At 44.4% G+C, this 27,448-nt stretch overlaps 1 protein-coding gene across 7 annotated transcripts in view; it reads right to left on the bottom strand.

Annotated features, from left to right (window-relative positions):
• The window catches only part of LOC106565565 (collagen alpha-1(VII) chain-like), a 99,256-nt gene that overhangs the window by 59,303 nt on the left and 12,505 nt on the right, over nucleotides 1-27,448 (bottom strand). For all 7 annotated transcript variants that reach the window (XM_045691645.1, XM_014132828.2, XM_014132829.2 and 4 more), the window contains exons 2-25: nucleotides 20,089-20,161; nucleotides 19,752-19,932; nucleotides 19,420-19,576; nucleotides 19,220-19,313; nucleotides 18,662-18,820; nucleotides 18,372-18,529; nucleotides 16,153-16,282; nucleotides 15,526-15,645; nucleotides 12,258-12,413; nucleotides 10,122-10,241; nucleotides 8,994-9,143; nucleotides 6,832-6,948; nucleotides 6,470-6,616; nucleotides 6,208-6,333; nucleotides 5,967-6,113; nucleotides 5,383-5,505; nucleotides 4,925-5,197; nucleotides 2,874-3,017; nucleotides 2,520-2,651; nucleotides 1,608-1,754; nucleotides 996-1,127; nucleotides 653-799; nucleotides 277-396; nucleotides 6-155 (exon numbers count right to left, since the gene is read on the bottom strand). In XM_045691645.1, the coding sequence (XP_045547601.1) occupies nucleotides 6-155; nucleotides 277-396; nucleotides 653-799; nucleotides 996-1,127; nucleotides 1,608-1,754; nucleotides 2,520-2,651; nucleotides 2,874-3,017; nucleotides 4,925-5,197; nucleotides 5,383-5,505; nucleotides 5,967-6,113; nucleotides 6,208-6,333; nucleotides 6,470-6,616; nucleotides 6,832-6,948; nucleotides 8,994-9,143; nucleotides 10,122-10,241; nucleotides 12,258-12,413; nucleotides 15,526-15,645; nucleotides 16,153-16,282; nucleotides 18,372-18,529; nucleotides 18,662-18,820; nucleotides 19,220-19,313; nucleotides 19,420-19,576; nucleotides 19,752-19,932; nucleotides 20,089-20,152 (3,394 nt within the window). In that variant the 5' untranslated portion in view covers nucleotides 20,153-20,161. The remainder of the gene's footprint in view (nucleotides 1-5; nucleotides 156-276; nucleotides 397-652; nucleotides 800-995; nucleotides 1,128-1,607; nucleotides 1,755-2,519; nucleotides 2,652-2,873; nucleotides 3,018-4,924; nucleotides 5,198-5,382; nucleotides 5,506-5,966; nucleotides 6,114-6,207; nucleotides 6,334-6,469; nucleotides 6,617-6,831; nucleotides 6,949-8,993; nucleotides 9,144-10,121; nucleotides 10,242-12,257; nucleotides 12,414-15,525; nucleotides 15,646-16,152; nucleotides 16,283-18,371; nucleotides 18,530-18,661; nucleotides 18,821-19,219; nucleotides 19,314-19,419; nucleotides 19,577-19,751; nucleotides 19,933-20,088; nucleotides 20,162-27,448) is intronic.

Here is a 27,448-nt window from a genome sequence, read left to right as displayed (position 1 = left end):
CTTACCAGTGCGTTCGTCCACTGAGGTCTCAGGGCCCACCTCCCTCTGGAAGTTGGGCTGCAGGGTGAAGCGGTATCTCAGGCCCAGACGTAGCCCTGTCACCCTGTAGGAGCTGGATGACCCAGGCAGCGTGGTGGATTGACCCGGACCAGTATCTGGTTAGAGACCAAACACACACAGGCACACACAAACAAAGATTAGCGATCAACCTTTCATCGTGGAACATAGTCAATAAACTACCAAATGTGACCCCATTATACAGTGTTTCTGTCTCACCTCTCTCCTCTTTCCAGCGCAGGATATATCCTGTGGCACCAGTCAGTGGAACCCAGCCTAACAACACAGAATTCTGGGTAATCTCTGCCACACGCAGACCTGTTACAGGCTGTAGGGGAGCTAAAAGGAGAAGAGGAGGAGTGAGTGATCAGTTAAGAGAGAGACAACCGTATGTGAGTGACTTCAGTAATCGTGTGATAGAGAACATTGAGAGGTTGTGACTATACAACAGTTAGAACCTATAGCCATAACCACAAAGACCTTGGGCTTTTATAAGGTTTGATCTTAGTCAGGTCACATGGTGAGGAAAACTCCTGTCCATAACTATAGTGAATGAAAGGAAAGGAGAGGAGATGGTGTGGGCAGAGAAGTGTACCTGTGGAGGCAGTGATAGTGACAGCTTGACTCTCTCTGTCCCTGAAGATGGCAGCCAGCCTCATTGTGTAGCTCACCCCAGGCCGCAGACCATCCAGGTCAAACGAGGTCGCATCTCGACCTATCAGACGGCTCGATTCAGCCTCACCTGCATGGAACCAGTAGAGAATATTAGAAAACGGAAATAAATATTAGATGCTGCCAAAAAATTGCAGACATTTGTTTGGATGAGCATTTTATGTACGTATCTGTGTGTGTGTGTGTGTGTGTGTGTGTGTGTGTGTGTGTGTGTGTGTGTGTGTGTGTGTGTGTGTGTGTGTGTGTGTGTGTGTGTGTGTGTGTACCCAGGGCTGATCTCCAGTAGATGCGGTACCCTGTGACCCCAGCCATTCCTCTCCAGACCAGACGCAGCACCCCTGGGGTAGCCTCCAGCACCCTGACCCCTTCCACCCGGTCTACAGCAACAGGTTCCCCAGCTACACACACACACACACACACACACACACACACACACACACACACACACACACACACACACACACACACACACACACACACACACACACACACACACACACACACAGAAAATGCACAATGAGCAAGGAAATACTGAGAATATTGAAAGAGGGAATACAGTACATAGAAGAACACATCAAAATACCACGTTACAGTACTACTGGACATAGTACTATATAGCAGGGTTGGGGTAATTTCCACTTCTTTCCAGTGAATTCAGGAAGCACACTGACATTCCAATTATCTTCAGTGCTTTTCAATGAGGACCATTTGGAATTGAAATTTAGTTTACTTTCTGATTTGACTGGAATTGACCCCAACCCTGCTACATAGTAATTCTGTAAAGTTGTACCTTCCAATGTTTTCATATCCATTCTAATCAAACAGATGTACAATGTAACCGCACAGTCTCTTTTCTTTAAGACTGTAGTGTAACTCACGTGTTGTGACTCTGACAGAGACTGGGGATCCCTCTCTGTTCTGAACCAGGGCCATGACCTGCACCTCGTACTGAGCCCCTGGGTCCAGCTGCTCCAGGTCCACCGCTGTGAGGTCACCACCTACCAGCTGGCTCCTCTCCTCCCCACCTATACCAAGACAGAAGGGGTGGTGGTAAGTGGTCTGGCACAAAATGGCTGCCATGTTTTATTAATACACAGCAAAATCTCCACTGTTAAATCAACACTGACAGTGTGACATTTAACACTGGTCCAGTGTCTATACGGAGTGTTAAATTAACACACTGCTTAGTTTAAAGCCTTATTTACATATTTCCCAGTGCCTTGCCTTTCGAGTGAAGTGTAAAATGACCACCTACGACTGTATTTGTTAGTGACAAAGACATATATCCATCCATTTTCAGTCCTGTGGCAATCCTAGTGAGATCCTAAGTGAATATGTTATCATTAAAATGTAATTATTTAACACAATACAAAGCGTATGTCATAAAGCCTTAGACTCTTATGGGTTAACTAGAACAACCTTTCAGTAACGGATGCAACGTCTAAGTAACAGAAAATGTATGCTATTTATATTTTAGTAGCACAAGGTCAATTAATCAATCAATGCACATGCAAAAACATAGAAATTGAAACCAGCAATTCTAAAAATCAACCTGCATTAGAGGATGCTGGGAAATATGATAATGGTTTAACACTGGTTATTAACACCAACACTGGGGTTACTTTACACCACTGAGTGTTAATTTATATATATATATGTTAAGTGTGGCTGGTGTGAATAGAGGTAATTCCAATATTAAAATGAGCTATGGATAGTACACTATTTAATCATGAAATATTATGGGAATATCATTCACATTTCAAAACAGTAAAGCTAATCAAATCTCTCACCGTCAATTCGCTTCCAAGCCACACGATAGGCTGTTGCTCCCTGCACGCCCACCCATGTTACTCTGACGACCTCACCGCGGGACTCTTGGGCTTTGAGTGAAGTCACTGTTCCCACCACCACCTGGTCTGAGTCTGAGGACATCGAAGTGGAAGAGATCAGTCACCAATTTACAAGCACTGTTCTATAGGATAGCACTCATTTAATTACTTAATTCAATCTTTAAATTTACTAAGTGAGTGCTAAGTGAAGCTGTTACCATATTGTTGATGGCTAACCAACTCATTCAAATCTACTAGGGGTTATCAAGAAGAGAAGGGGTTAGGGGTCAATTTGGTAATGGAGTGATAGAGTACCTGTTCTGGTGTTCAGGGAGGTGGGGTACCCTTCCCGAGACCCAATCAGTGAGGAGACTGACACCCGGTAGGAAGAGTCTTCCTGAAGGCTGTCGATGGTGAAGGAAGTGACATCAGCGGCCACCGTGCGGGAGGACTCCACTCCTGTAGACAGATGTGGTCAGGCCATAAAGAATGATAGAGAAAGCCTCCCTATATAAACTCAGCAAAAAAAGAAACGTCCTCTCACTGTCAAATGCGTTTATTTTCAACGAACTTAACATGTGTAAATATTTGTATGAACATAAAAAGATTCAACAACTGAGACATAAATTGAACAAGTTCCACAGACATGTGACTAACATAAATGGAATAATGTGTCCCTGAACAGGGGGGGGGGGGCAAAATCAAAAGTAAGTCTATATCTGGTGTGGCCACCAGCTAGTTATTTGCCAGTTATTCCATTGAGATGTTACCCCACTCTTCCACCAAGGCACCTGCAAGTTCCCAGACATTTCTGGGGGGAATGGCCCTAGCTCTCACCCTCTGATCCAACAGGTCCCAGACGTACTCAATGGGATTGAGATCCGGGCTCATCGCTGGCCATGGCAGAACACTGAGATTCCTTTCTTTCAGAAAACCATGCACAGAACGAGCAGTATGGCTGGTGGCATTGTCATGCTGGAGGGTCATGTCAGGATGAGCCTGCAGGAAGGGTACCACATGAGGGAGGAGGATGTCTTCCTTGTAACGCACATCGTTGAAATTGCCTGCAATGGCAACAAGCTCAGTCCGATGATGCTGTGACACACCGCCCCAGACCATGACGGACCCTCTACCTCCATATCGATCTCGCTCCAGAGTACAGACCTCGGTGTAACACTCATTCCTTCGACGATAAACGCAATCCGACCATCACCCCTGGTGAGACAAAACCGTGACTCGTCAGTGAAGAGCACTTTTTGCCAGTCCTGTCTGGTCCAGCGACAGTGGGTTTGTGCCCATAGGCGACGTTGTTGCTGGTGATGTCTGGTGAGGACCTGCCTTACAACAGGCCTACAAGCCCTCAGTCCAGCCTTTCTCAGCCTATTGCGGACAGTCTGAGCACTGATGGAGGGATTGTGCGTTCCTGGTGTAACTCGGGCAGTTGTTATTGCCATCCTGTACCTGTCCCGCAGTTGTGATGTTCGGATGTACCGATCCTGTGCAGGTGTTGTTACACGTGGTCTGCCACAGGCGTCTCACAGACATTGCATGCAATTTATTGCCCTGGCCACATCTGCAGTCCTCATGCCTCCTTGCAGCATACCTAAGGCACGTTCACGCAGATGAGCAGGGACCCTGGGAATCTTTCTTTTGGTGCTTTTCAGAGTCAGCAGAAAGGCCTCTTTAGTGTCCTAAGTTTTCATAACTGTGACCTTAATTGCCTACTGTCTGTAAGCTGTTAGTGTCTTAATGACCGTTCCACAGGTGCATGTTCATTAATTGTTTATGGTTTATTGAACAAGCATGGGAAACAGTGTTTAAACCCTTTACAATGAAGATCTGTGAAGTTATTTGGATTTTTACGAATTATCTTTGAAAGACAGGGTCCTGAAAAGGGGACATTTCTTTTTTTGCTGAGTTTAGTTCCAATTATGCCGTCTGGGAGCGCACAGGCAGCGCCATTGAGGCAATCTCCATTTTGAAGTAGTAAATGTTTTTCTATACAATTGGCTGATCCCTCCTGATGACCTGCTTGGACATGACTCCAACAGGGTCATCAGCCAATAAAGTTGTAAGTCCCACCGAATTGACTACATTAAAATGGTGTAAGCCCTCAATGGCTCTGGCCACGCTAAAACAGCCTTTTGGCCACTAGAGGCCTCTATCATTCTCTATGGGTCAGGCAAAGAGGTGAACGCTACTGGGGATTGCTATTACTGTATTACTAGACTACAGCAACTACTAGACAATCCCAATACAATGCGTTCTTTGAGCCTTAATGTGCTTTGAGACCTAAGGTAAGGATCCTTAGGAATGTAATTTATACGTCAGATAACACCCATCTCACTTATCCTAACCACGCCTACCATTTCCACTGCGCCAGGTAATCTTGTAGCCAGTTGCCCTGGAGACCGGTGACCATGTGATGCGTATCCTCTGAGAGGTGACATCAATGATACGCAGGCCGCTAACTGTGCTTGAGCCGTTGTTGCCATTGGTCCTGGCCGAGAGGGTGACCACCTCCCCGATACGTTGACCAATCACAGCCGCCACGCCCAGGACCACAGCTGTGTCTGGCTGCAGCCCCTCCACCGTATAGGACGAGGCCTCTGGCCCCAGAACACGGGACTGCTCCGCATCTAGGAGAGATACACACTGTTAAAGACACACTGGGACTGGTCTGCATCTAAAGGAGAAGGTGAGAGACAGTAACACATACATACAAAAATAGGGACTGCTGCTATAATTATGTTATCACAACATTGTATTTCTGAGGACTAGTTAATCACAAAATCATTCCAAGCATAATTCAGCTGACACTTACTGTTGCCTTGTCTCCAAGTGACCCTGTACCCTGTCGCCCCGGAAACCCCTGTCCAGGCGATTCTGAGTCGCCGACCATTGGTGTTTGTCACACGCAGGTTAGTCACTCTCTCCAATGCTTGTTCTGAAATCACACATCAATAAGAACATTGCAGTTCAGTGCACCACCAAACTATTTCCCATGTTCAATATCAAACTTACATTTCCCATTTCAAAACATTTTGCCATTTCGTGCCTACTAAACACGGCCCTGTTCTTTTATATCTGTCTGTGCTTGCCTCAGCTCACCTCACCTCCCCTCAGTATCACTATTCACCGCCTATTCATATTGACAATCAGCTGGCAGCCATTCATCACACAGCCACAGCACAGCACTGTTTACCAAACTGGCAAACACACTGCAGCCCTGAGCCAAGATCCGCACGCATTCAATCCATCCCCATCCTGTCTCTCACAGGCTGGAGCACGCACTAGCATTCAATCAGTGTGTGTGTGTGTGTGTGTGTGTGTGTGTGTGTGTGTGTGTGTGTGTGTGTGTGTGTGTGTGTGTGTGTGTGTGTGTGTGTGTGTGTGTGTGTGTCTCACCTGCTTTGATGTAGACAGTGACTGGGTCCCCCTCGCTGTCTCCCACCACAGCTGTCACGCTGACCCCATAAGACACGCCCTCTGTCAGACCCCTAAGGTCAAGGGTCGTCTGGCTTCCAGGGATACTGCGGGTTTCCTCTGTTTGCGCTGTAAGTGCAGTGTTAAAACATATGTGGGTTCCGGTCTAAAGTAGTGCACTATATAGGGAAGGAATAAGGCGTCATTTGAGATGTGCCCTTACCTTCAGTGTTGACCATGAGGATACGGTACTGCGTTGCCCCGGCAACCCCTGTCCATCCCAGTCGCACAGTGCTGCCCAGGTACTCTACCACTCGCAGGTTGGACACCCTCCCCACCGGCTGTTCCACTGTACACATGAGGGGGGAGGAAAGTCAGTAAAATGGTGAAACAAATAAAATACAAATAATAAGTGAAATATAGAAGTAAATATAAAATACAAAGGGGCTAAAACAAAGCGGGTTGCCCATGCCCCTATCCCTGACCTGTGGGAGAGGTGGTGACAGGGGTGGCCTCTTCTCGTCCCTCATACAGGGTGAACAAGGTGATGACATACTCAGTGCTGGGCTGCAGCCCTGACAGATCATAAATAGTGGTGTTCCTGGAGAACGACTGACTCTGCATTCTGCCACCTGAGGAGAGAGAGACTACAGTAAGGCAGTTTGGCGTTGACAGTCAGTCAGCGAGGGTACATCTATGTTTGTGTGCGTGGATCGGTGTACTCAATGTTGAGGGGTTTGAAAGTACATGAATCTTTCGCTTGTATGTGTGAGTGTACGTATGTGTGTGTGTCCTTAGGTGTGTATGCGAGCATGAGTGTGTGTGTGTGTGTGTGTGTGTGTCTGACCTTCCCCCTGCCTCCACTCCAGGCGGTATCCCCTGGCAGACTGGATGAAGTTCCAGGTGAGGCGGATGGAGGAGGGCCCGGTGGTGGCTGCCCTCAGCACCTGCTGCTCTAGACGCTCTGCATGGGGGGAACAGAGACACAACACAACCATGGGTCTTATCAACTGATATATCATGCTATGCCAGAATCTCTTAAATGGGGTCAAATTAGGGTCATGATAGGGGTTACACCAAATATTTGATGTATTATAATAATTGATTATGCTTATGTTGTATTAATAGAAGAGGAGGGGCTATGGGACCCCTCCTCCTCCACATATATAGGGTCCTAGACTACTGATTAACAATATATATATTCATTATAAGGTTTTAAAATTGTTCCACAGTCTTTTCTAAGTCTCTGCATCTTATGAAGAAATGGTGTGAGAAATGTGTGAATTATTGCATGGGGTCTGTGAGAAAGCACTTGAAAGATAAACATACAGCCCTGTAGGGGGGTAGAAGAGATAAGAGGCTAGTCAGACATACCTCTATAAATCAACTTGGGGGAGTGGACATTTACTGCTGAGGCTTTAGAAAACACTGGAACTATTGTATCTCTCTTGCAAGTTTGTATAGCTGTGTATGCATGGGCTTGGTCGGATGAGTAGCAGGTAATGACGTATGCAGTAACATCACTAGGGCTGGACTTCGGGCTTAATAAAATAACTTGGGACTTTTCCTATGGGGCAGAACTCAGGAGAGACATCAGTTGTATGTGTGATGTTTGAGCTTTGACTTCTGTTTACAGCTATATTTTGATTAAAATTGTTATGATTTATAAGTGCACATTTTGAGTGTTCCTTATTTGATAAGTAAATAAAACAGAGCACAGAAAAACGGAACCAACAAGGGGATATTTAAGCAATAAGGCACAAGGGGGTGTGGTATATGGCCAATACACCACAGCTAAGGGCTGTTCTTACCACAAACGCCCAAGGTGCCTTGCTATTATAAACTGGTTAGCCAACGTATTTAGAACAGTAAAAATAAATGTTTCGTAATACCCGTGGTATAGCTGATATACCACGGCTTTCAGCCAATCAGCATTCAGGGCTCAAACCACCCAGTTTATAATCAGCTATTAGAGGGGATTTCAATTCATAATGCATCTTAGTTGGACTGCCGGTATACTTGTTTAGAACAACTCTTAGCTACACAAACGTGTGTTTCCCTTCCATTTGAGATCAAAGATCCCAGAGAGGAGCATTAGGAGGCATTCTGTTTTAAATAACTACAGTATGCTACCCCCTCTCTGATTTCAATCCAGACCAAGAAACATGATGATGACTCAACTTTAACTCAAACAGCACAAATCCCTGTTAAGTGAAGACATCCCTCAAAAATGTGTCATACACAGGAAGCGGTATATGTGTGTGTTTTTGTGTGTGTGTTTTCTGCACAGTATACATGTGTGCAACAGATTTAACTTCCAAAAAAGGATAAACTGTAAATATTTAGTAAGCAGAATAATATCATTATCTCTCTTCCTCTATTTCCTCTATTTTCTACTGCCTCTATTATCCTCCTTTACACTACGGTCTGTTGGACGCAGCAGAAAGAGTCTTTCATAAAGGCATTCTTTCACTGGCTAAAATGAACCACAAGTGGAAGTTACTGGGACAAAGACTGAGAGGAAAATAGACTGAGGGGAAAATAGATTGAGAGGAAAATAGCCAGAGAGGAAAATAGAACGAGAGGAAAATAGAATGAGAGGAAAATAGAACGAGAGGAAAATAGAACAAGAGGAAAATAGAAGGAGAGGAAAATAGAAGGAGAGGAAAATAGAAGGAGAGGAAAATAGAAGGAGAGGAAAATAGAACGAGAGGAAAATAGAATGAGAGCGAGAGAGGAGGAGAGGGAAATCTGTTTGTGTTTCAGTGATCTCTCCAAATTTGCTTAACTTTGTAAAATGATTAGGAAGTTACTGAATCGTGTGTGTTGTGTATGCGTGTTGTGTGTGTGTGTGTGTGTGTGTGTGTGTGTGTGTGTGTGTGTGTGTGTGTGTGTGTGTGTGTGTGTGTGTGTGTGTGTGTGTGTGTGTGTGTGTGTGTGTGTGTGTGTGTGCGTGTGTGCAGTGCAGTGCAGTGCAGTGCATACATGGGTGTGTGTGTAGCTCTATACCTATCTTGAACCTGGTGGTAGCACCAGGACCCTCTGTGTTGCCTTCGTAGAGAGCGATGACAGTGACAATGTACTCAGTGTCTGGCTGCAGGTTCAACAGGGTGTGAGTCTCACTGTCACCAGCCACCTCCACAGATTCCACATCACGACCTGGGATAGACACAGAGGCAGGGGGAAAGGAGAGATGGGTGGGGGGAGAGGAGGGTGGGGGGAAAGGAGAGGAGAGAGGGGTGGGGGGAAGGAGAGGGGGTGGGGAGAGAGGTGTGGTGAAAGGAGAGGTGGGTGGGAGGAGAGGAGACAGGAGAGATGGGTGGGGTGAGAGGAGGGTGGGGGGAAAGGAGAGGTGGGTGGGTGGGGGGCGAGGAGAGAGGGGGAGTGGGGGAGAGGAGAGGGGGTGGGGAGAGGAGAGGAGAGATTGTTGGGAGAGAGGAGAGAGTGGGAGAGGAGAGATGGGTGGGTGGGGGAGAGGAGAGAGGGGTGTGGGGAGAGGAGAGGGGGTGGGGGAGAGGAGAGAGGGGGGAGAGGAGAGACGGGGGAGAGAGTAGAGACGGGGGAGAGGAGAGAGGGGGTGTGGGGAGAGGAGAGGGGGGGTGGGGGGAGAGGAGGGAGGGGGAGAGGAGAGATGGGTGGGGGAGAGGAGAGATGGGTGGGGGAGAGGAGAGAGGGGGGAGAGAGGAGAGATGGGGGAGAGGAGAGAGGGGGGAGAAGAGAGATGGGTGTGGGAGAGGAGAGAGGGGGAGAGAGGAGAGACGGGGAGAGGGGGGAGAAGAGAGATGGGTGGGAGAGAGGGGGAGAGAGGAGAGATGGGGAGAGGAGAGAGGGGGGAGAAGAGAGATGGTTGGGGGAGAGGAGAGCAGAGGAGAGAAGATAGAGGAAGGTATGGAGGGGTGAAAGAAAAGGACAAGGACAGTAGTTGTGCACACATAAATTGTGTCACTGACTGCTCACTATACAAAGTATTAACAGCCTTGCTGATTCTCTCATAAATTCCATTCTGTGTCACTATAGATTTCTGAAGAACAACCCTTCTGTGTAAATATAAATGTTAATAAGGTAAGTCTATATTGATTGGTGCATGTGTATACTGGCACATAATCTGCTGTCAATGGTCACTGTCTCTCTCCTTACCGGTGAATGGTCCCCAGACCAGTCTGTAGGCCCTGGCTCCACCCACTCCTCTCCACAACACCCGGACACTACGCTCTGACACAGTATCCACTGACAGCTGTTGGGCCGCTTCTAGACGCACTGCAAGACACACACAACACACACACGCAAAAGCACACAAAAATAGTGCTAAACACAGTGCACATGAAATAGGGCACAAATGAACATATATGAGAGCTTCAGACTTTTTATGTTTACTGCAGTGCAAATAGTCACCACCAGATGGCAGTATGACGTTCTAACAATTTGAAAGAATAGCGTCAGAGAAAGACGTGCAAAGCTCCCTATCTGGCGATGACAACCTTTGCTGATCACTGTTACCTTTCCACCTATGGTTCACATAAAGTCACAAATGCATGAGGCCAATCGGTATGGTTTTCATGGCATGAAATCCATCCATCCAAAAACAGTTCCAAATGATTTCCTCTTAATATAGCCTTCACACGACTGCCACAAGGTACTGTGCTTGCTGTGAGGTCAGGCTCAGGAGCATGACAACTGTAGAACTTCTGTTCTCCTCTTCCATTGACAAACAATGGCTCACAACAATGGCTCAAATTGTGTTTGACCAGATACAATGTTATTTCACAGGAAACAAATTGACAACAGAATTTCAGCATGCTTATAGGGAAGGACACTCAACAAGCATAGCACTTACACAAATGACTGATGATTGGCTGAGAGAAATTGATCATAAAATTATTATGGGGCTGTCTTGTTAGACTTCAGTGCAGCTTTTGACATTATCAATCAAAGTCTGCTGCTGGAAAAACTTTTACACCTCCTGCTATTATGTGGATAAAGAGTTACCTGTCTAACAGAACACAGAGGGTGTTCTTTAATGGGAACCTCTGAAATATAATCCAGTTAGAATCAGGAACTCCCCAGGGCAGCTGTTTAGGCCACCTGTTTTATTTTCAATTTTTACTAATGACATGCCACTGGCTTTGAGTAAAGCTAGTGTGTCTATGTATGCGGATGACTGCAACACTCAACAAAGAGCTGCTGTTAGTTTCAGAGTGTGTGGCAAGGAATAATTTAGCCCTATATATTTCTAAAACTAAAAGCATTGTATTTGGAACAAAACACTCACTAAACCTCAACTAAATCTTGAAATAAATAATGTGGAAATTGAGCAAGTTGAGATGACTAAACTGCTTAGATTGTAAACTGTCATGGTCAAAACATATTGATACAACAGTAGCTAAAATGGGGAGAAGTCTGTCTATAATAAAGCGATGCTCTACCTTCTTAACAGCACTATCAACAAGGCAGGTCCTACAGGCCCTTGTTTTGTCGCACCTGGACTACTGTTCAGTCGTGTGGTCAGGTGCCACAAAAAAGGACTTAGGAAAATTGTAATTGGCACAGAACAGGGCAGCACGGCTGGCCCTTGGATGTACACAGAGAGCTAATATTAATAATATGCATGTCAATCTCTCCTGGCTCAAAGTGGAGAAGAGACTGACTTCATCACTACTTGTATATAGGAGAGGTACTGACATGTTGAATGCACCAAGCTGTCTGTCTAAACTACTGGCACACAGCTCGGACACCCATGCATACCCCCAAGACATGCCACCAGAGGTCTCTTCACAGTCCCCAAGTCCAGAACAGACTATGGGAGGTCCACAGTACTACATAGAGCCATGACTACATGGAACTTTAATCCACATCAGGTAACTGACGCGAGCAGTAAAATTATATTTACACACACACACACACACACACACACACACACACACACACACACACACACACACACACACACACACACACACACACACACACACACACACACACACACACACACACACACACACACACATTTAGTACTGTAGATATGTGGTAGTGGTGGAGTAGGGGCCTGAGGACACACAGTGTGTTGTGAAATCTGTGAAAGTATTGTAATGTTTTAAAAATTATATAAACTGCCTTAATTTTGCGGGACCCCAGGAAGAGGAGCTGCTGCTTTGGCAAAATACAAATACAAATACATCAATAATGTGAAGTTCACTTAGAACAGAAGATGATATAATGATGCATCATGCAGTACTGACTGAGGGTAATGGGAGAGAGTGGGTGAGGTGTACTTACATGTCCGTGAGGTGAGGGTGGCGGGGGAGGCAGAGTTTCGGGGGAACAGCGGGTAGAGGGTGAGGACGTACTCTGTGTCGGGCAGTAGCCTCTCCAGGGTGACAGAAGTAGAGTCTGCAGCCAGAGACTGCTCCAATAGCTGGGCCTTGGGCTGACCTGTCAATCAATCACAGCCAGCCATTCACAAGGGTTAGAGCAGGCAACAGGCAAGTAAATACACAGCTGACTATAGACATCTTTAAATGCACATGCTTGTGCTTGTAGTGTATGTGTATAATATGAGGAAGATCAAGAGCAGTCTGGAGAACCGTTTGTGTGTGTGTGTGCCTGCCTCTCTGTATGTCTGTCTGTCTGTCTGTCTGTCTGTCTGACCTGCAGTCTGAGGCAACCCCAGCCCCACCCAGCTCCACACGCACTTTCAGGCTGTTGCCAAGGCAATGCGCCAGCCTGAGAGGAATGTGTTGCCTGGCGAAATGGGCACAGATCATTATCCTACCACAGACAAGGCATACAAGGGGTGTGTGTGTGTGTGTGTGTGTGTGTGCGTGCGTGCGTACGTGCGTGTGTGTGTTGTGCAGAGATTGTCAGTATTTCTGTTAGTGAGAGGAAAATATGTATTTCAATTACTTTTGAGTATTTTGTCATATGTATTTCATCGGCCTAAACTACAATCCATATATTTTGTAACAAGATACTTTCAAGACCTATAATTTATATATTTGAAATACAAAATACTTCTTCTATATCATTTTGTATAACAGTTCACAATTTTGTTACCCCCTTTCACCCTGCATTAGTATCAGAAGTCTGATGACACTTGGTGTGATAAATGACCAAAATGTAAATGTAAAAATGAACACTTGCAAAGCCTGCTTGGTCATTTAGTAGACACTCTTATCCAGAGCGACTTACAGTCAGTGCATACTGCATTCAACTAAAGTAGATAAACAACCACATATCACAGTCATAGCAAGTGGAATGTTTTTTGTTACCATTACTGAGAATGTTGCTGTAGTACTTGCAAATGTATCTTGTATTTAGAAAAGACAAAATACCTGTATTTTAGTTTGATACATTGGTCTTTAGAGTATCTTGTATTTTTAACAAGACACATCGAAATGTATCTTTTGCCCATCTCTGTGGGTGTGGATGTACTGAGTGCATGATTTAGGGCCTGCAGTTGCTTGCTCCTACACAAAGAATGGCTCCCCCATGTGAAAACTAGGTGAATTACAACAGTACTAGGCTGCATTCAAAACAAATCTCCCGCCTTACTGCATCCCATTTCCCTTAACGGTGAGTTTTGATGGGGTTAAGAATTAACATAAAATCAGGAAAAAGGACCAGACTTGAATGCAACACTTTGACTAGTTGCCCTCAACGCAGCTCCTTACTAACTCAACGAACACCCGCTGCTGCTAACTGCCAATCAGCTTCCAAGCCTGTAGCAACGTTTTAAAGAGTTGACGTTACCGCAGCTCCTCAACATCATCAGCTGCAACTCATTGCTAATCAGCCTCCACACCTGTCCTCACTCTCCGTAATCACCACTGCCGCCCTACTTAAATCTGACCAAACTAAGATTCCTCCTCTGTGTTGTGCAGTGCATGTCGCATTCTACGGCACTGTGTGGTACTAGCCTTCTCAAGTGTCTCTTAGGTTCTTCCAAGGATCTCCTGGGGGGTTGCCATCACCATAGCAGCCTAACTACCATGGCGTGATGGATGTCTACCTGCCTTTGGCTTCATCCAGCTCATTCTCATCCCCTCCTGAATCCTTCTCGCATCCGTTAAATTTTTTTACATAAATATTCTAAGCCCATTTCAATGTCTGGTCCTTCAACTCGTAAAACCAGAGTCGGTGCCTCCTCTTGACAACGCTTCGCTTGAAACGTGCATAAACTAGAGAAGAGTTCAACTTTTTCTGGCGCTCCGCTAGCAGGGTTCTCGCCACTCACAATCCCCCAAACATTTCTCTGCATGCACTTGTTGAAAATGAATGGGGGCAGAAATTCTCCTGCTGAATTCCTTGTTGGTAAAAACCATACGTTACATGGTGGAGACTCGCGTTTGAGCCGTTTACTTTCAGTTTTGGCACACCGGATTCAAACGGCTATAAAAACTTTTTTATTGTTGAAAATATATTTCACAGCGATTTAGATGGTACAATGAATGATTTCCTACACTATTCAGTGCTTGTTTTCTGAAATTGAGCGAACAGTAGAATTTTAGCAACCAGGAAATGACAGAGCGATGTTTACATTGGCCGTTTCCACTAAATGACACAGTCACAAATTCAAAACAGATTTCCCTTTTTGACAACAGAAGCCTTTTGTTGTAAAATAGAAATTCTGCATTTTAGAATGCGATTTTGCATGTGCCCAAAATATTTTTTGGGAGAAAAATATTATGAAACACTATCATTCCACTATTACTGCAGATATATTATGGAAATTGTGTGTAGTACCCTTAAAGAATACACACGGACCTAATTTAAAACAAACACATAAGAGTGCCAGTCTGTCCTCCTAAAGGTTCTCCATGTGAGACTGGTACTCCTGCCACACCCTGACTCAGGGATGGAGCTGCCACGCTGAGTTATGGTGTGCGTATGGTGGTAGTTCCTCTGGGGCACGTCACACCACGCACCTCAACACACCCCATAAATAGATCTGACATAACACACGCTTTCCCTGTATAGAATTGCAGCCACATTCAATCCCTACTACACACCTGAAGTTTCCCTACGTCTCTCCTGCATAGTTTTTAACGTCTCTGTAAAACTATCTGTCAAAGTGTATGTGATATTTGTGGTAATGATTGGGTAATAAAACTCTTCGTTGCCAGGCAGGGAGCGACGGAGGGCGGTATAAGGTAAGACATCGTATCTCCACCATAGTACTGCATACTACCCTGCTGTCCTTAAAACTACACACAGATTTACATTTCTCAACTTGCCACATGTAGGTTTTTATCCCCATCCCTCCCTCTCTCCCCCCTTTCTGTGTCTGTTACACTCTCACCTGCAAAGAAAAGATGTAAGGAGTTTAGTGTTTTGTAACGTCAGTTAACATGAAAGCATGTATTTCTCCTTCATCTGTGAACAATCAATCAAATGTATGTTATAAAGCCCTGTTTACATCAGCAGTTGTCACAAAGAATGAGAGTATGCTTGACTGAGCAGTAGTCGGAGTATAGGTGTTTAGGAATGTGTGCGTGTCTGTGTGAGCATGAGTGTGTGTGTTTGTGCATGCGTGCACGTGTCTCACCTCGGGGTCCGTAGGTGAGTCGGTAGCCCTGGAACTGTGAGGTGGGAGCGTCCCAGGTCAGAGAGAGGGAGAAGAAACCAGCCTGGACCAGACGAAGACCGGACACCCCCGGTAGCGAGTCTGAGAAACGAGGGGTGGAGAGGGAGGGGTGCGAGGCAGATGAGACATACGTGTGTTCTACGAGGATGGTTTGGCTTCACATTAGAGAGTGACACATTGAGGAGAAACGGGAGAGAACTTGTTAGTGCCTAAAGAAAGACAGATGTGGAGAGAGGAGATGATATGACATGTCATTAAGAGATAAGAAAGACTGTGTTGGTATGGTATCCAGAACTCATCTAAAATATACATAGATTGAAAGTAAAGATAAAGCTCCATTTATAAAGTGGTCTTGCTTCTTCCTGTCATCCCCATATCCTCCCCTTCCACACCCGTCTGTCAAATGTAATTGAAATGCATTGACATTTTACTCTCTCCTTCTCTCCTCCAGGCTTCCACTCCCCCTCTTCCTCCCTGCATCTTTCTGTGTGTACTCACTGATTCGTGCATTGGTTTCTAATTATCTCAGCTTCTCCCCTCTCTCCCTCGATCTGCTGCCTCTGTCCCACCCTCTCTCTGTGAACTCACTGGTTCTTGCCTTGGCGGACACAGGCTCTCCCACACTGTTGGGATACTGGGCGATGACCGTCACCAGGTAGTCTGTCCCTGACTTCAGCTCTCTGGCCACGAAGCTCCTCTGACTTGCAGACACCGTCTCCTGCAGGGGGAGAAGGAGGGGTTTGGACATTAGACAGAGGTGCTCAGTTCTGCTCCCCTGAGGGGCTGCAGCATCATCTGATTTTTGATAAGAGACTGGTTTCTACCTGAAAAACTAGGCGTGTGTGCACTTTCTAGACAAACAGGATCACAAAGAAAAGCAGCAGGATTGCAGAACTTGATGATTGTACTTGTGCACCCCTGATACAAAGCTACTGCTGTAAATGGGTCTTCAATGTAATAACATAGCAACAGGTTTTGTCAAAGCCTTTGACTGGGGTGATGTTTCCTTTAATCTATGTCATTCCTCATTATGGTCATGAGTAGGGTTTCAAAGGGAGGGTATATTACTGGAAACATTCTAAGTTTACCAGTAAACTACCAGAAGTCTGGTAAATTTAAAGAATTGTATGTATTTATCACAAGACATCTAGTGGCCTTTTTGGGTTCTTCAGATTATCAAAAGTCTAATTATCTCTGGCCCTCTGTGTGGCCTCATCACATCAAATATATAAAATATTAAAATAAGATGATTTAAAAAAGAAAAGAATGACGAACCTGTAAAACATTATACCAAATATAAACCATCAACTTAGTGAATACCATTGGTGTTCAATCTGAGGGTTTCAGTATGAAATCTATTTATTTATTTTACTACTGTATGTCAATATCTCTTTGTTGTTGTAAATGTTTTGGCACCAAACTGGTGGCAGTTGTGAAAAAAGTCAAAGAGAAGAGTTGCAGAGTTCATTAAAAATAATGCAATTGTTGATTAGATGCTTTTTTAAAATTAATTAGGCAATTTTCTCTTGAACCATATGGTTTATCCACTAGAAACTCATGGACCATATGGTTTATCCACTAGAAACACATGGACCATATGGTTTATCCACTAGAAACTCATGGACCATATGGTTTATCCACTAGAAACTCATGGACCATATGGTTTATCCACTAGAAACTCATGGACCATATGGTTTATCCACTAGAAACTCATGGACCATATGGTCTATCCACTAGAAACTCATGGACCATATGGTTTATCCACTAGAAACTCATGGACCATATGGTTTATCCACTAGAAACTCATGGACCATATGGTTTATCCACTAGAAACTCATGGACCATATGGTTTATCCACTAGAAACTCATGGACCATATGGTTTATCCACTAGAAACTCATGGACCATATGGTCTATCCACTAGAAACTCATGGACCATATGGTTTATCCACTAGAAACTCATGGACCATATGGTTTATCCACTAGAAACTCATGGACCATATGGTCTATCCACTAGAAACTCATGGACCATATGGTTTATCCACTAGAAACTCATGGACCATATGGTTTATCCACTAGAAACTCATGGACCATATGGTTTATCCACTAGAAACTCATGGACCATATGGTTTATCCACTAGAAACTCATGGACCATATGGTTTATCCACTAGAAACTCATGGACCATATGGTCTATCCACTAGAAACTCATGGACCATATGGTTTATCCACTAGAAACTCATGGACCATATGGTTTATCCACTAGAAACTCATGGACCATATGGTTTATCCACTAGAAACTCATGGACCATATGGTCTATCCACTAGAAACTCATTACCCATATGGACACAGATACAGTATAACAAATGAATGCTATATATGAATTCAAAAAAGGTCATTATTGTATAAATTACCAACATTACCATAGATGACCTGTTAATTTCCAGAATTACAGAGGATTCTGGTAACTTTGGTAAATTACCAGTAGCTTTGCAACCCTAGTCATGATTGCCAACATACACACCCAGTCACAGAGGGGGAATTTCACTGTTTTCCTGCCAATGTTTCATCTGCACAGACACAGAAATTCAATTAAACTCCAGATCCACCCATTGAAACATGTTCCTACTCAACCCAATCCCTCTCTCTCTGTCTGTCTGCCATATAATCAGGCTCCCTGGCTGCACCCACTCCCAGAACTGCAATGAGCCATTAGAATCTGGGTCACATCTACAGTATGAGCTGCTGCCCATCCCCTGAGTCAGGAATGAACACCACACCCCCCACCACCCAACCAGCAGTGCCCACCTGACGCAGCTCCGCTGTGATTGGCTGGCCAAGGCCAGAGAGGGGCGTGTACTGTACCACATAGCCAGTCACAGGCCCCCCTGCGGGAGTCCACCGGAACCTGAGCGAATCAGAGGTCTGGCTTGAGAACTGGAGGTTAGAGGGACCGGAGAAGGCATCTGCAAAAAAAAGAGAGAAAGAGAGAGGTAGAGTGGAGGAGAGGTAAGACAATGAAAGGGAGATAAATATAGAGAGGGGATGTTTATAGTGTAATAGACTGTAATGTATTGTACTGAGCTGTGTGTGTATACCATCGCTAGCGTACACTCCACCAGAGCTGGAACAAACACGCGGGCCCACCAGGGAGAGCAGTGTGTTAAGCAACTTAAAGTCCCCCACAAAGAATGTGTAGTCTCTCTGAGGAGGAGTGGCTATCAGAGCCAACTCAGTCTGGTCTGCACTCTTTATACCTGACAGAGACAAAAACAACCAGTTAAATACTGTACACACCCAAACGATCAAGATATACAGCCTGAGGCTTGTGGTCAGGTTTAATGAGTTTTGGCAAATTTGGCATTTGGCAGACAGTGTCGGAACATCAGGTCCTGGACCAACAGGTTCTACCTCCAGGCCATAAGACTGCGGAACATTTAAACCTAGCTATATACCTGCACAGACCTTCTATTCGTCTACTTCTAGTGCTTTTCTATACTTCTTGTTAATATTTTGATTTTGTCATCTGACTTTGATATTTTCTACTACACTGTTGAGGAGCACTTGCAAGTAAGCATTCCACTGTACTGTTTACACCTGCTGTATCCTGTGCATGTGACAAATAAACTTTGATTTGAATGTCTTCCCAAACCTACCCACTGCAAACATCTCGACTCCCAGACTCCGCAGCTTCTGAGCTGGTTCCCTTACACTGTCTTGAGACTTCCCATCTGTGATCAGTATACAGACCTGCATATATATGAGAGAGAGAGGGAAGGAGAGGGAGAAATATGTCATGGTCTGTCACAGGACAAAATATAGTCTGTCTTTCAGCCCACTCTATCCCCCCTCAAACCTTTGAGACGTTCCGGATGGAAGTGGGGTTGAAGAAGTTGTCAGCGACAAATTTGAGGCCAGCACCGGTGCGAGTGTTGCCTCCCTTATAGTTGAGGTTCTCCACAGCGCTGACCAGCTCTGTGCCATTCAGGTACGTGGTGAAGGTGAACTCCACTCTGAACGGGACAAAACACACAACAATAAACAACTTCATTACCTGGGAAAAACCATACACTATTATTATGGCAGTAAGAAAGAAAGAGAGGAAGAGACAAGAATGGAGAGTCAAGTGTTATAGATAGATATTGTCACTAGAAACAAACATAACAGACAAAACTCTCAGTATCTGACCTTGAGGTGTCGCTGTACTGCACAGCGCCGAAGCGGATCCCTGATTGGCCCACGGAGCTGGTGAAGGGCTTGACGATACCGGCCATGAAGCCCTTGACCTGCAGGAAGTTGGCCCTGCCGATACTGGACGAGCCATCTATCAGGAACACTATGTCTGCTGGTCCAACATTATTACACCTGCCTGAGGAGAGGTGCATTAGTGAGTCTCTGTATCTTAGCTCTGGGAGTCGTGGGCTAGAGTAGGCTAGTATGATGATGCATATAGAGAGAATTAGTGCAGAGGCATAGTATGACAGAATAGATAGCTGTTTTACTGTAGGCAGAAGGGTCAATTTACCTTGGGCTTCAGCCTGGTGCACTGAGGACAACAGGACCGCCAGGGGGAAAACCCAGCTCCACATCTTCACAACCTGCACACAGACACACACAGCTGTTACAAAATACACATTCACATGCACATCTACACTGTAGACACACATCTACACTGAGTTGTAAAATATACACATAAACACAGACTGAGTGTGGTCTGACTCACAGCTGTCCCACAGTGTGTCCTCAATAAGTCAGTGAGGCCTCTCTGAGGGTCACAGAGTGGAGGGACACATCACTCTACAGCCTGCCTTGCATCCCCCACACTTCCCTACAAGGGCCTCACTATGTCACAGGTCAATGAAGCTAACTAACTAACACTCTCAGTGATAGTTACTCAGTCTACTCACTTTGAACACCAATATCACAACGACAAAAAGCTCCTGGCCTTAGTCAGGAGGAAAAGGATGCAAGTTATTATTTACTTTAGAATTTTTGGGGAAAAGGAGAGAAGTTAACCAAGCTATTAAGCACAGGCCTCAGATGATTAGCTAGTGATCACTGTTCAGAGCCTTCTCTTATTTCTCATGCAATACCTTGCCTCATCCAATGGTTTAGGATCTGGCAATAAGGTTTGTTTCTTTCCGCGACATGGAAACAGGCAAGGTGATGCACAACAGAAGTAGGGATGGGCATTTGAAATGATTTCACTATTCAAATAATATAATGATTAGTCTAAAAATAAATAACTACAATTCTCTACTCTATTGCCCAATCAGAATAATGCAAAACGCCATAACAGGGTGCTATTCCAGTAGTATTTGGGTAACAGTAGCTTAGGCTAACATCAACAGTGAAAGAGTCTGATGTTCGCCATCATAGAACTGATTCTGTTTAAAAAAAAAAGTTTTCTGTTGAGTGTTTAGCCTTGATCTGTGTCAGGTCTTCTGGACCCTCTGTTGTTGCACGCCTATAGGCTAATCCCTATTTGAAGAGGTGAAAATAGCATACCGCTGTAGGGTCTGACCGGAGGGCTAAATGCTCTATGATAGTAAAATGACTTTTCATGTAAAACCCATCCCATAATCCATGAGAGAAAATTAGCTTGAACATTAAAACAATCAGTTATCAAGATCCTCAGAACTGTAGGTTACATTTACAGTGCACAATGGACTGTCAAAGACACGTGACATCTGACGCAGAGTAGCTTAATGTGCTGAGTAAACACTACATTCTAACGTTTGCTGTTTTATTAAATGAAGCATTTAAAATGTCATGGTACATCCTTCTGTGTAACAATATAACATGGACATTTAAACAAAGCTTTTTCATTATTAAAAATACGCCTTAAAAAATATATCCAAAAATGAATAGCCTACTCTCAAGTGTTTAAACACTAACGGCTGTTTGGATATCCGGATATTCATTTAACCATGACCATCCCCAGAGATCTACCATAGTGACATCTGCTGGTCAATAAATAGCAGCGTGTGAATATCAGATAGAAGCTTTTTATTTGTTGATTAAAACTCCATGGAGCAGTGGTAAGCCATTATCACCAAAAACCTTGAAATTTCCATCCCTAACTATAACATTTTCCGACAAGATAGAACTGCCAAAGGGGGCGGTGTTGCAATCTACTGAAAAGATAACCTGCAGAGTTCTGTCTTACTATCCAGGTCTGTACCCAAACAATTCGAGCTTCTACTTCTAAAAATGAACCTTTCCAGAAACAAGTCTCTCACCGTTGCCGCTTGCTATAGACCACCCTCTGCCCCCAGCTGTGCCCTCGACACCATATGTGATTTGATTGCCCCCATCTATCTTCTCAGCTCGTGCTGCTAGGTGACCTAAACTGGGACATGCTTAACACCCCGGCCATCCTACAATCTAAGCTTGATGCCCTCAACCTCACACAACTTATCAATGAACCGACCAGATATAACCCCAAATCCGTAAACACGGGCACCCTCATAGATATCATCCTAACTAACTCGCCCTCCAAATACACCTCTGCTGTTTTCAACCAAGATCTCAGCGATCACTGCCTCATTGCCTGCATCCGTAATGGGTCTGCGATCAAACGACCACCCCTCATCACTGTCAAACGCTACCTAAAACACTTCTGCGAGCAGGCCTTTCTAATCGACCTGGTCGGGGTATCCTGGAATGACATTGACCTCGTCCCGACAGTAGCGGATGCCTGGTTATTCTTTAAAAGTGCCTTCCTCACCATTTTAAATAAGCATGCCCCATTCAAAAAATGTAGAACCAGGAATAGATATAGCCCTTGGTTCACTCCAGACCTGTCTGCCTTTGACCAGCACAAAAACATCCTGTGGCGTTCTGCATTAGCATCGAATAGCCCCCGTGATATGCAACTTTTCAGGGAAGTTAGGAACCAATATACACAGGCAGTTAGGAAAGCTAAGGCTAGCTTTTTTAAACAGAAATTTGCATCCTGCAGTACAAACTCAAAAAAGTACTGGGACACTGTAAAGTCCATGGAGAATAAGAGCACCTCCTCCCAGCTACCCACTGCTCTGAGGCTAGGAAACACTGTTACAACCGAACAAATCCACTATAATTGAGAATTTCAATAAGCATTTCTCTACGGCTGGCCATGCTTTCCACCTGGCTACCCCTACCCCGGTCAACTGCCCGGCACCCTCCACAGCAACCCGCCCAAGCCCCCACCATTTCTCCTTCACCCATATCCAGATAGCTGATGTTCTGAAAGAGCTGCAAAATCTGGACCCCTACAAATCAGCCGGGCTAGACAATCTGGACCCTCTCTTTCTAAAATGATCTGCCGAAATTGTTGCAACCCCTATTACTAGCCTGTTCAACCTCTCTTTCGTATCGTCTGAGATTCCCAAAGATTGGAAAGCTGCCGTGGTCATCCCCCTCTTCAAAGGGGGAGACACTCTAGACCCAAACTGCTACAGACCTATACTGTATCTATCCTACCCTGCATCTCTAAGGTCTTCGTAAGCCAAGTTAACAAACAGATTACCGACCATTTTGAATCACACCGTACCTTCTCCGCTATGCAATCTGGTTTCAGAGCCGGTCATGGGTGCACCTCAGCCACGCTCAAGGTCCTTAACGATATCATAACCGCCATCGATAAGAGACATTACTGTGCAGCTGTATTCATCGACCTGGCCAAGGCTTTCGACTCTGTCAATCACCACACTCTTATCGGCAGACTCAACAGCCTTGGTTTCTCAAATGATTGCCTCGCCTGGTTCACCAACTACTTCTCTGATAGAGTTCAGTGTGTCAAATCGGAGGGCCTGTTGTCCGGACCTCTGGCAGTCTCTATGGGGGTGCTACAGGGTTCAATTCTCGGGCCGAGTCTCTTCTCTGTATACATCAATGATGTCGCTCTTGCTGCTGGTGAGTCTCTGATCCACCTCTACGCAGACGACACCATTCTGTATACTTCTGTCCCTTCTTTGGACACTGTGTTAACAACCCTCCAGACGAGCTTCAATGCCATACAACTCTCCTTCCGTGGCCTCCAACTGCTCTTAAACGCAAATACAACTAAATGCATGCTATTCAACCGATCATTGCTCGCACCTGCCCGCCCATCCAGCATCACTACTCTGGACGGCTCTGACTTAGAATACGTGGATAACTACAAATACCTAGGTGTCTGGGTAGACTGTAAACTCTCCTTCCAGACTCACATCAAGCATCTCCAATCCAAAATTAAATCTAGAATCGGCTTCCTATTTCACAACAAAGCATCCTTCACTCATGCTGCCAAACATACCCTCGTAAAACTGACCATCCTACCGATCCTCAACATCGGCGATGTCGTCTATAAAATAGCCTCCAACACTCTACTCAACAAACTGGATGCAGTCTATCACAGTGCCATCCGTTTTGTCACCAAAGCCCCATACACTACCCACCACTGCGACCTATACGCTCTCGTTGGTTGGCCCTCGCTTCATACTCGTCGCCAAACCCACTGGCTACAGGTTATCTACAAGTCTCTGCTAGGTAAAGCCCCGCCTTATCTCAGCTCGCTGGTCACCATAGCAGCACCCACTCGTAGCACGCGCTCCAGCAGGTATATCTCACTGGTCACCCCCAAAGCCAATTCCTCCTTTGGTCGCCTTTCCTTCCAGTTCTCTGCTGCCACTGACTGGAACGAACTACAAAAATCACTGAAGCTGGAGATTCCCATTTCCCTCACTAGCTTTAAGCACCAGCTGTCAGAGCAGCTCATCTATCTACCTCATCACCATACTGTATTTATTTATTTATTTTGCTCCTTTTGCTCCCCAGTATCTCTACTTGCACATCCATCTTTTGCACATCTACCATTCCAGTGTTTAATTGCCATATTGTAATTACTTCGCCACCATGGCCTATTTATTGCCTTAATTCCCTTATTTTACCTAATTTGCACTCACTGTATATAGACTTTTCTTTTCTTTTTTGTACTGTATTATTTTACTGTATGTTTTGTTCATTCCATGTGTAACTCTCTGTTGTATGTGTCGAACTGCTGTGCTTTATCTTGGCCAGGTTGCAGTTGCAAATGAGAACTTGTTCTCAACTAGCCTACCTGGTTAAATAAAGGTGAAATAAAAAATTAAATAAAAAATCTGAAGTAGCCTAGAATCAGCGGTAAGCCATTATCTGAAGTAGCCTAGAATCAGTTGGAATACCAGGTTCGCATCTTACATCATGCATCCCTTTTTCGCCTTCCAGTTTACTATTTTTTTTAAAAACAGAATCTATGGCATTATTTAGGATGCTTAAGACAGAAGCTTATACTATACTAAATAAAACTAATTATTTGAACAACAGTGCAGAAAGTGTGGTTTCACGTAAAAAAAATCTAAATAGTGTCTATTTGTAATGGAATTCACCCTCATGTCCCTGAATATTCCATAGTTCCCTACTCTATCTGCTAAACTACCGGTCAGGTGAAACAGTTTGTACAAAATCCTAACTAGATTTGTAAGTACAGTGTCCAGTAGGGGTCGTTGTTTGAAAGCAGCTTGGAATCGGAGAAAGCACCGGAACCATGGCAAAATCAGTGGGATCTCGCATTTTCCAGCACACGGTTTGAAAAAGCATGTGATAAAACTAACCTTCGGACGTCATTGATGATGTACTTCTGATAAAGTGATACACACATCGGCACACTGCTTTGAAGTTAGCTGCTTAGCGATTTCGAGACATGCCTCGGAGCTCCGGTATCAAATGTAACATCACTAGAATCCAGCCAGAGTGAGGATATCCAACATGTTTTTTAATTTTTTATATAACCCACAAACTGCATTCAGAATGACTGCCAGACTGGGACAACTTCAATATGAAACGACCTAAACTGGAACAACCACTTCAGTAACAGGTGCAAAAGTCCAAGTAACAGATTGGATTAGTTTAGAAAAATGTATGTTATTAATATTTGAATAGCATGAGATTAATGAATCAATCAATGTACATGCAAAAACATAGATATTGAAACAAACAATTCTAAAAATCAATAGATGTCACGTCTTGACCATAGTAAGTTGTTATTTTCTATGATATAGTAGGTCAGGGCGTGACAGGGGGTGTTTGTCCGTTTTTGTATTTCTATGTTTAGTTTCTAGTTTTGTATTTCTAGGTTGGTTTTTGTTTGGCATGACCTCCAATTAGAGGCAGCCGGTTGTCGTTGTCTCTAATTGGAGGTCATATTTAAGTTGCTTTTGTCCCACTTGTGTTTTGTGGGTGATTATATTTTGTGAGTGTGTTTTTTCATCCTGCGTCACGGTTTGTTGTTTTGTTCCTTCAGTTTATTTTCGTATCGCATTAAGTTTCACAGTCCAATAAATATGTGGAACGAAACCGACGCTGCATTTTGGTCCGACGCTGCATTTTGGTCCGACGCTGCATTTTGGTCCGGACGCTGGAGGAACAATATGTCACGGCTGTGCCTAATGTCACAGCCGTGACATTAGGCTAGGAAATATGATAATGATGGGCGTGGTTTTTGTTTAACACTGGTTATTAACACCAACACCGGGGTTATTTTACACCAACGAATGTTAATTTAACACTTAAAGAGTGTTTAACACCTGAATCTACACTAGAAATGTTACACTGACAACTCAACACTAGATAATATTGGCCAATTTGCAGTGCAGATTTTGGTGATAGAGAAACCTCTCACTTCGCAATCCCTCAACAGAAGAGTGACTACAAATAACAACCAGACGCTACTTTGGTACTAGTCGTACCAACAGGGACCACTTCAAACCTTCCTTGGGTTAAGAGAGGGAAAAATACATGTTCTGTTCTGATACCATAACAAACGTAGACATTCATAATCATAACTACTGTAGGCTATGCAGATTCCAAACCATTGAATTAAATACAGTTGAAGTCGGAAGTTTACATACACTTAGGTTGGAGTCATTAAAACTAGTTTTTCAACCACTCCACACATTTCTTGTTAACAAACTATAGTTTTGGCAAGTCGGTTAGGACATCTACTTTGTGCATGACACAAGTAATTTTTCCAACGATTGTTTACAGACAGATTATTTCAGTTATACTTCACTGTATCACAATTCCAGTGGGTCAGAAGTTTACATACACTAAGTTGACTGTGCCTTTAAAGAGCTTGTAAAATTCCAGAAAATTAAATCATGGCTTTAGAAGCTTCTGATAGGCTAATTGACATAATTTGATTCAATTGGAGGTGTACCTGTGGATGTATTTCAAGCCTACCTTCAAACTCTTTGCTTGACATCATGGGAAAATCAAAAGAAATCAACAAAGACCTCAGAAGAAAATTGTAGACCTCCACAAGTCTGGTTCATCCTTGGGAGCAATATCGAAATGCCTGAAGGTACCACGTTCATCTGTTCAAACAATAGTATGCAAGTATAAACACCATGGGACCACGCAGCCATCATACCGCTCAGGAAGGAGAAGCGTTCTGTCTCCTAGAGATTAACATACTTTGGTGCGAAAAGTGCAAATCAATTCCAGAACAACAGCAAAGGACCTTGAGAAGATGCTGGAGGAAACAGGTACAAAAGTATCTGTATCCTCAGTAAAACGAGTCCTATATCAACAGAACCTAAAAGGCCGCTCAGCAAGGAAGAAGCCACTGCTCCAAAACCGCCCCAAAAAAACTGACTACGGTTTGCAACTGCACATGGGGACAAAGATCGTACTTTTTGGAGAAATGTCCTCTGGTCTGATGAAACAAAATAGAAATGTTTGGCCATAATGACCATTGTTATGTTTGGAGTAAAAAGAAGGATGCTTGCGAGCCGAAGAACACCATCCCAACCGTGAAGCACGGGGGTGGCAGCATCATGTTGTGGGGGTGCTTTGCTGCAGGAGGGACTGGTGCACTTCAC

This window comes from Salmo salar, chromosome ssa12 (assembly GCF_905237065.1).
Source record: "Salmo salar chromosome ssa12, Ssal_v3.1, whole genome shotgun sequence".
Taxonomy (NCBI): domain Eukaryota; kingdom Metazoa; phylum Chordata; class Actinopteri; order Salmoniformes; family Salmonidae; genus Salmo; species Salmo salar.
The sequence above is the reverse complement of the archived record's forward strand: the minus strand, read 5'-3'. Positions and strand labels throughout refer to the sequence as shown.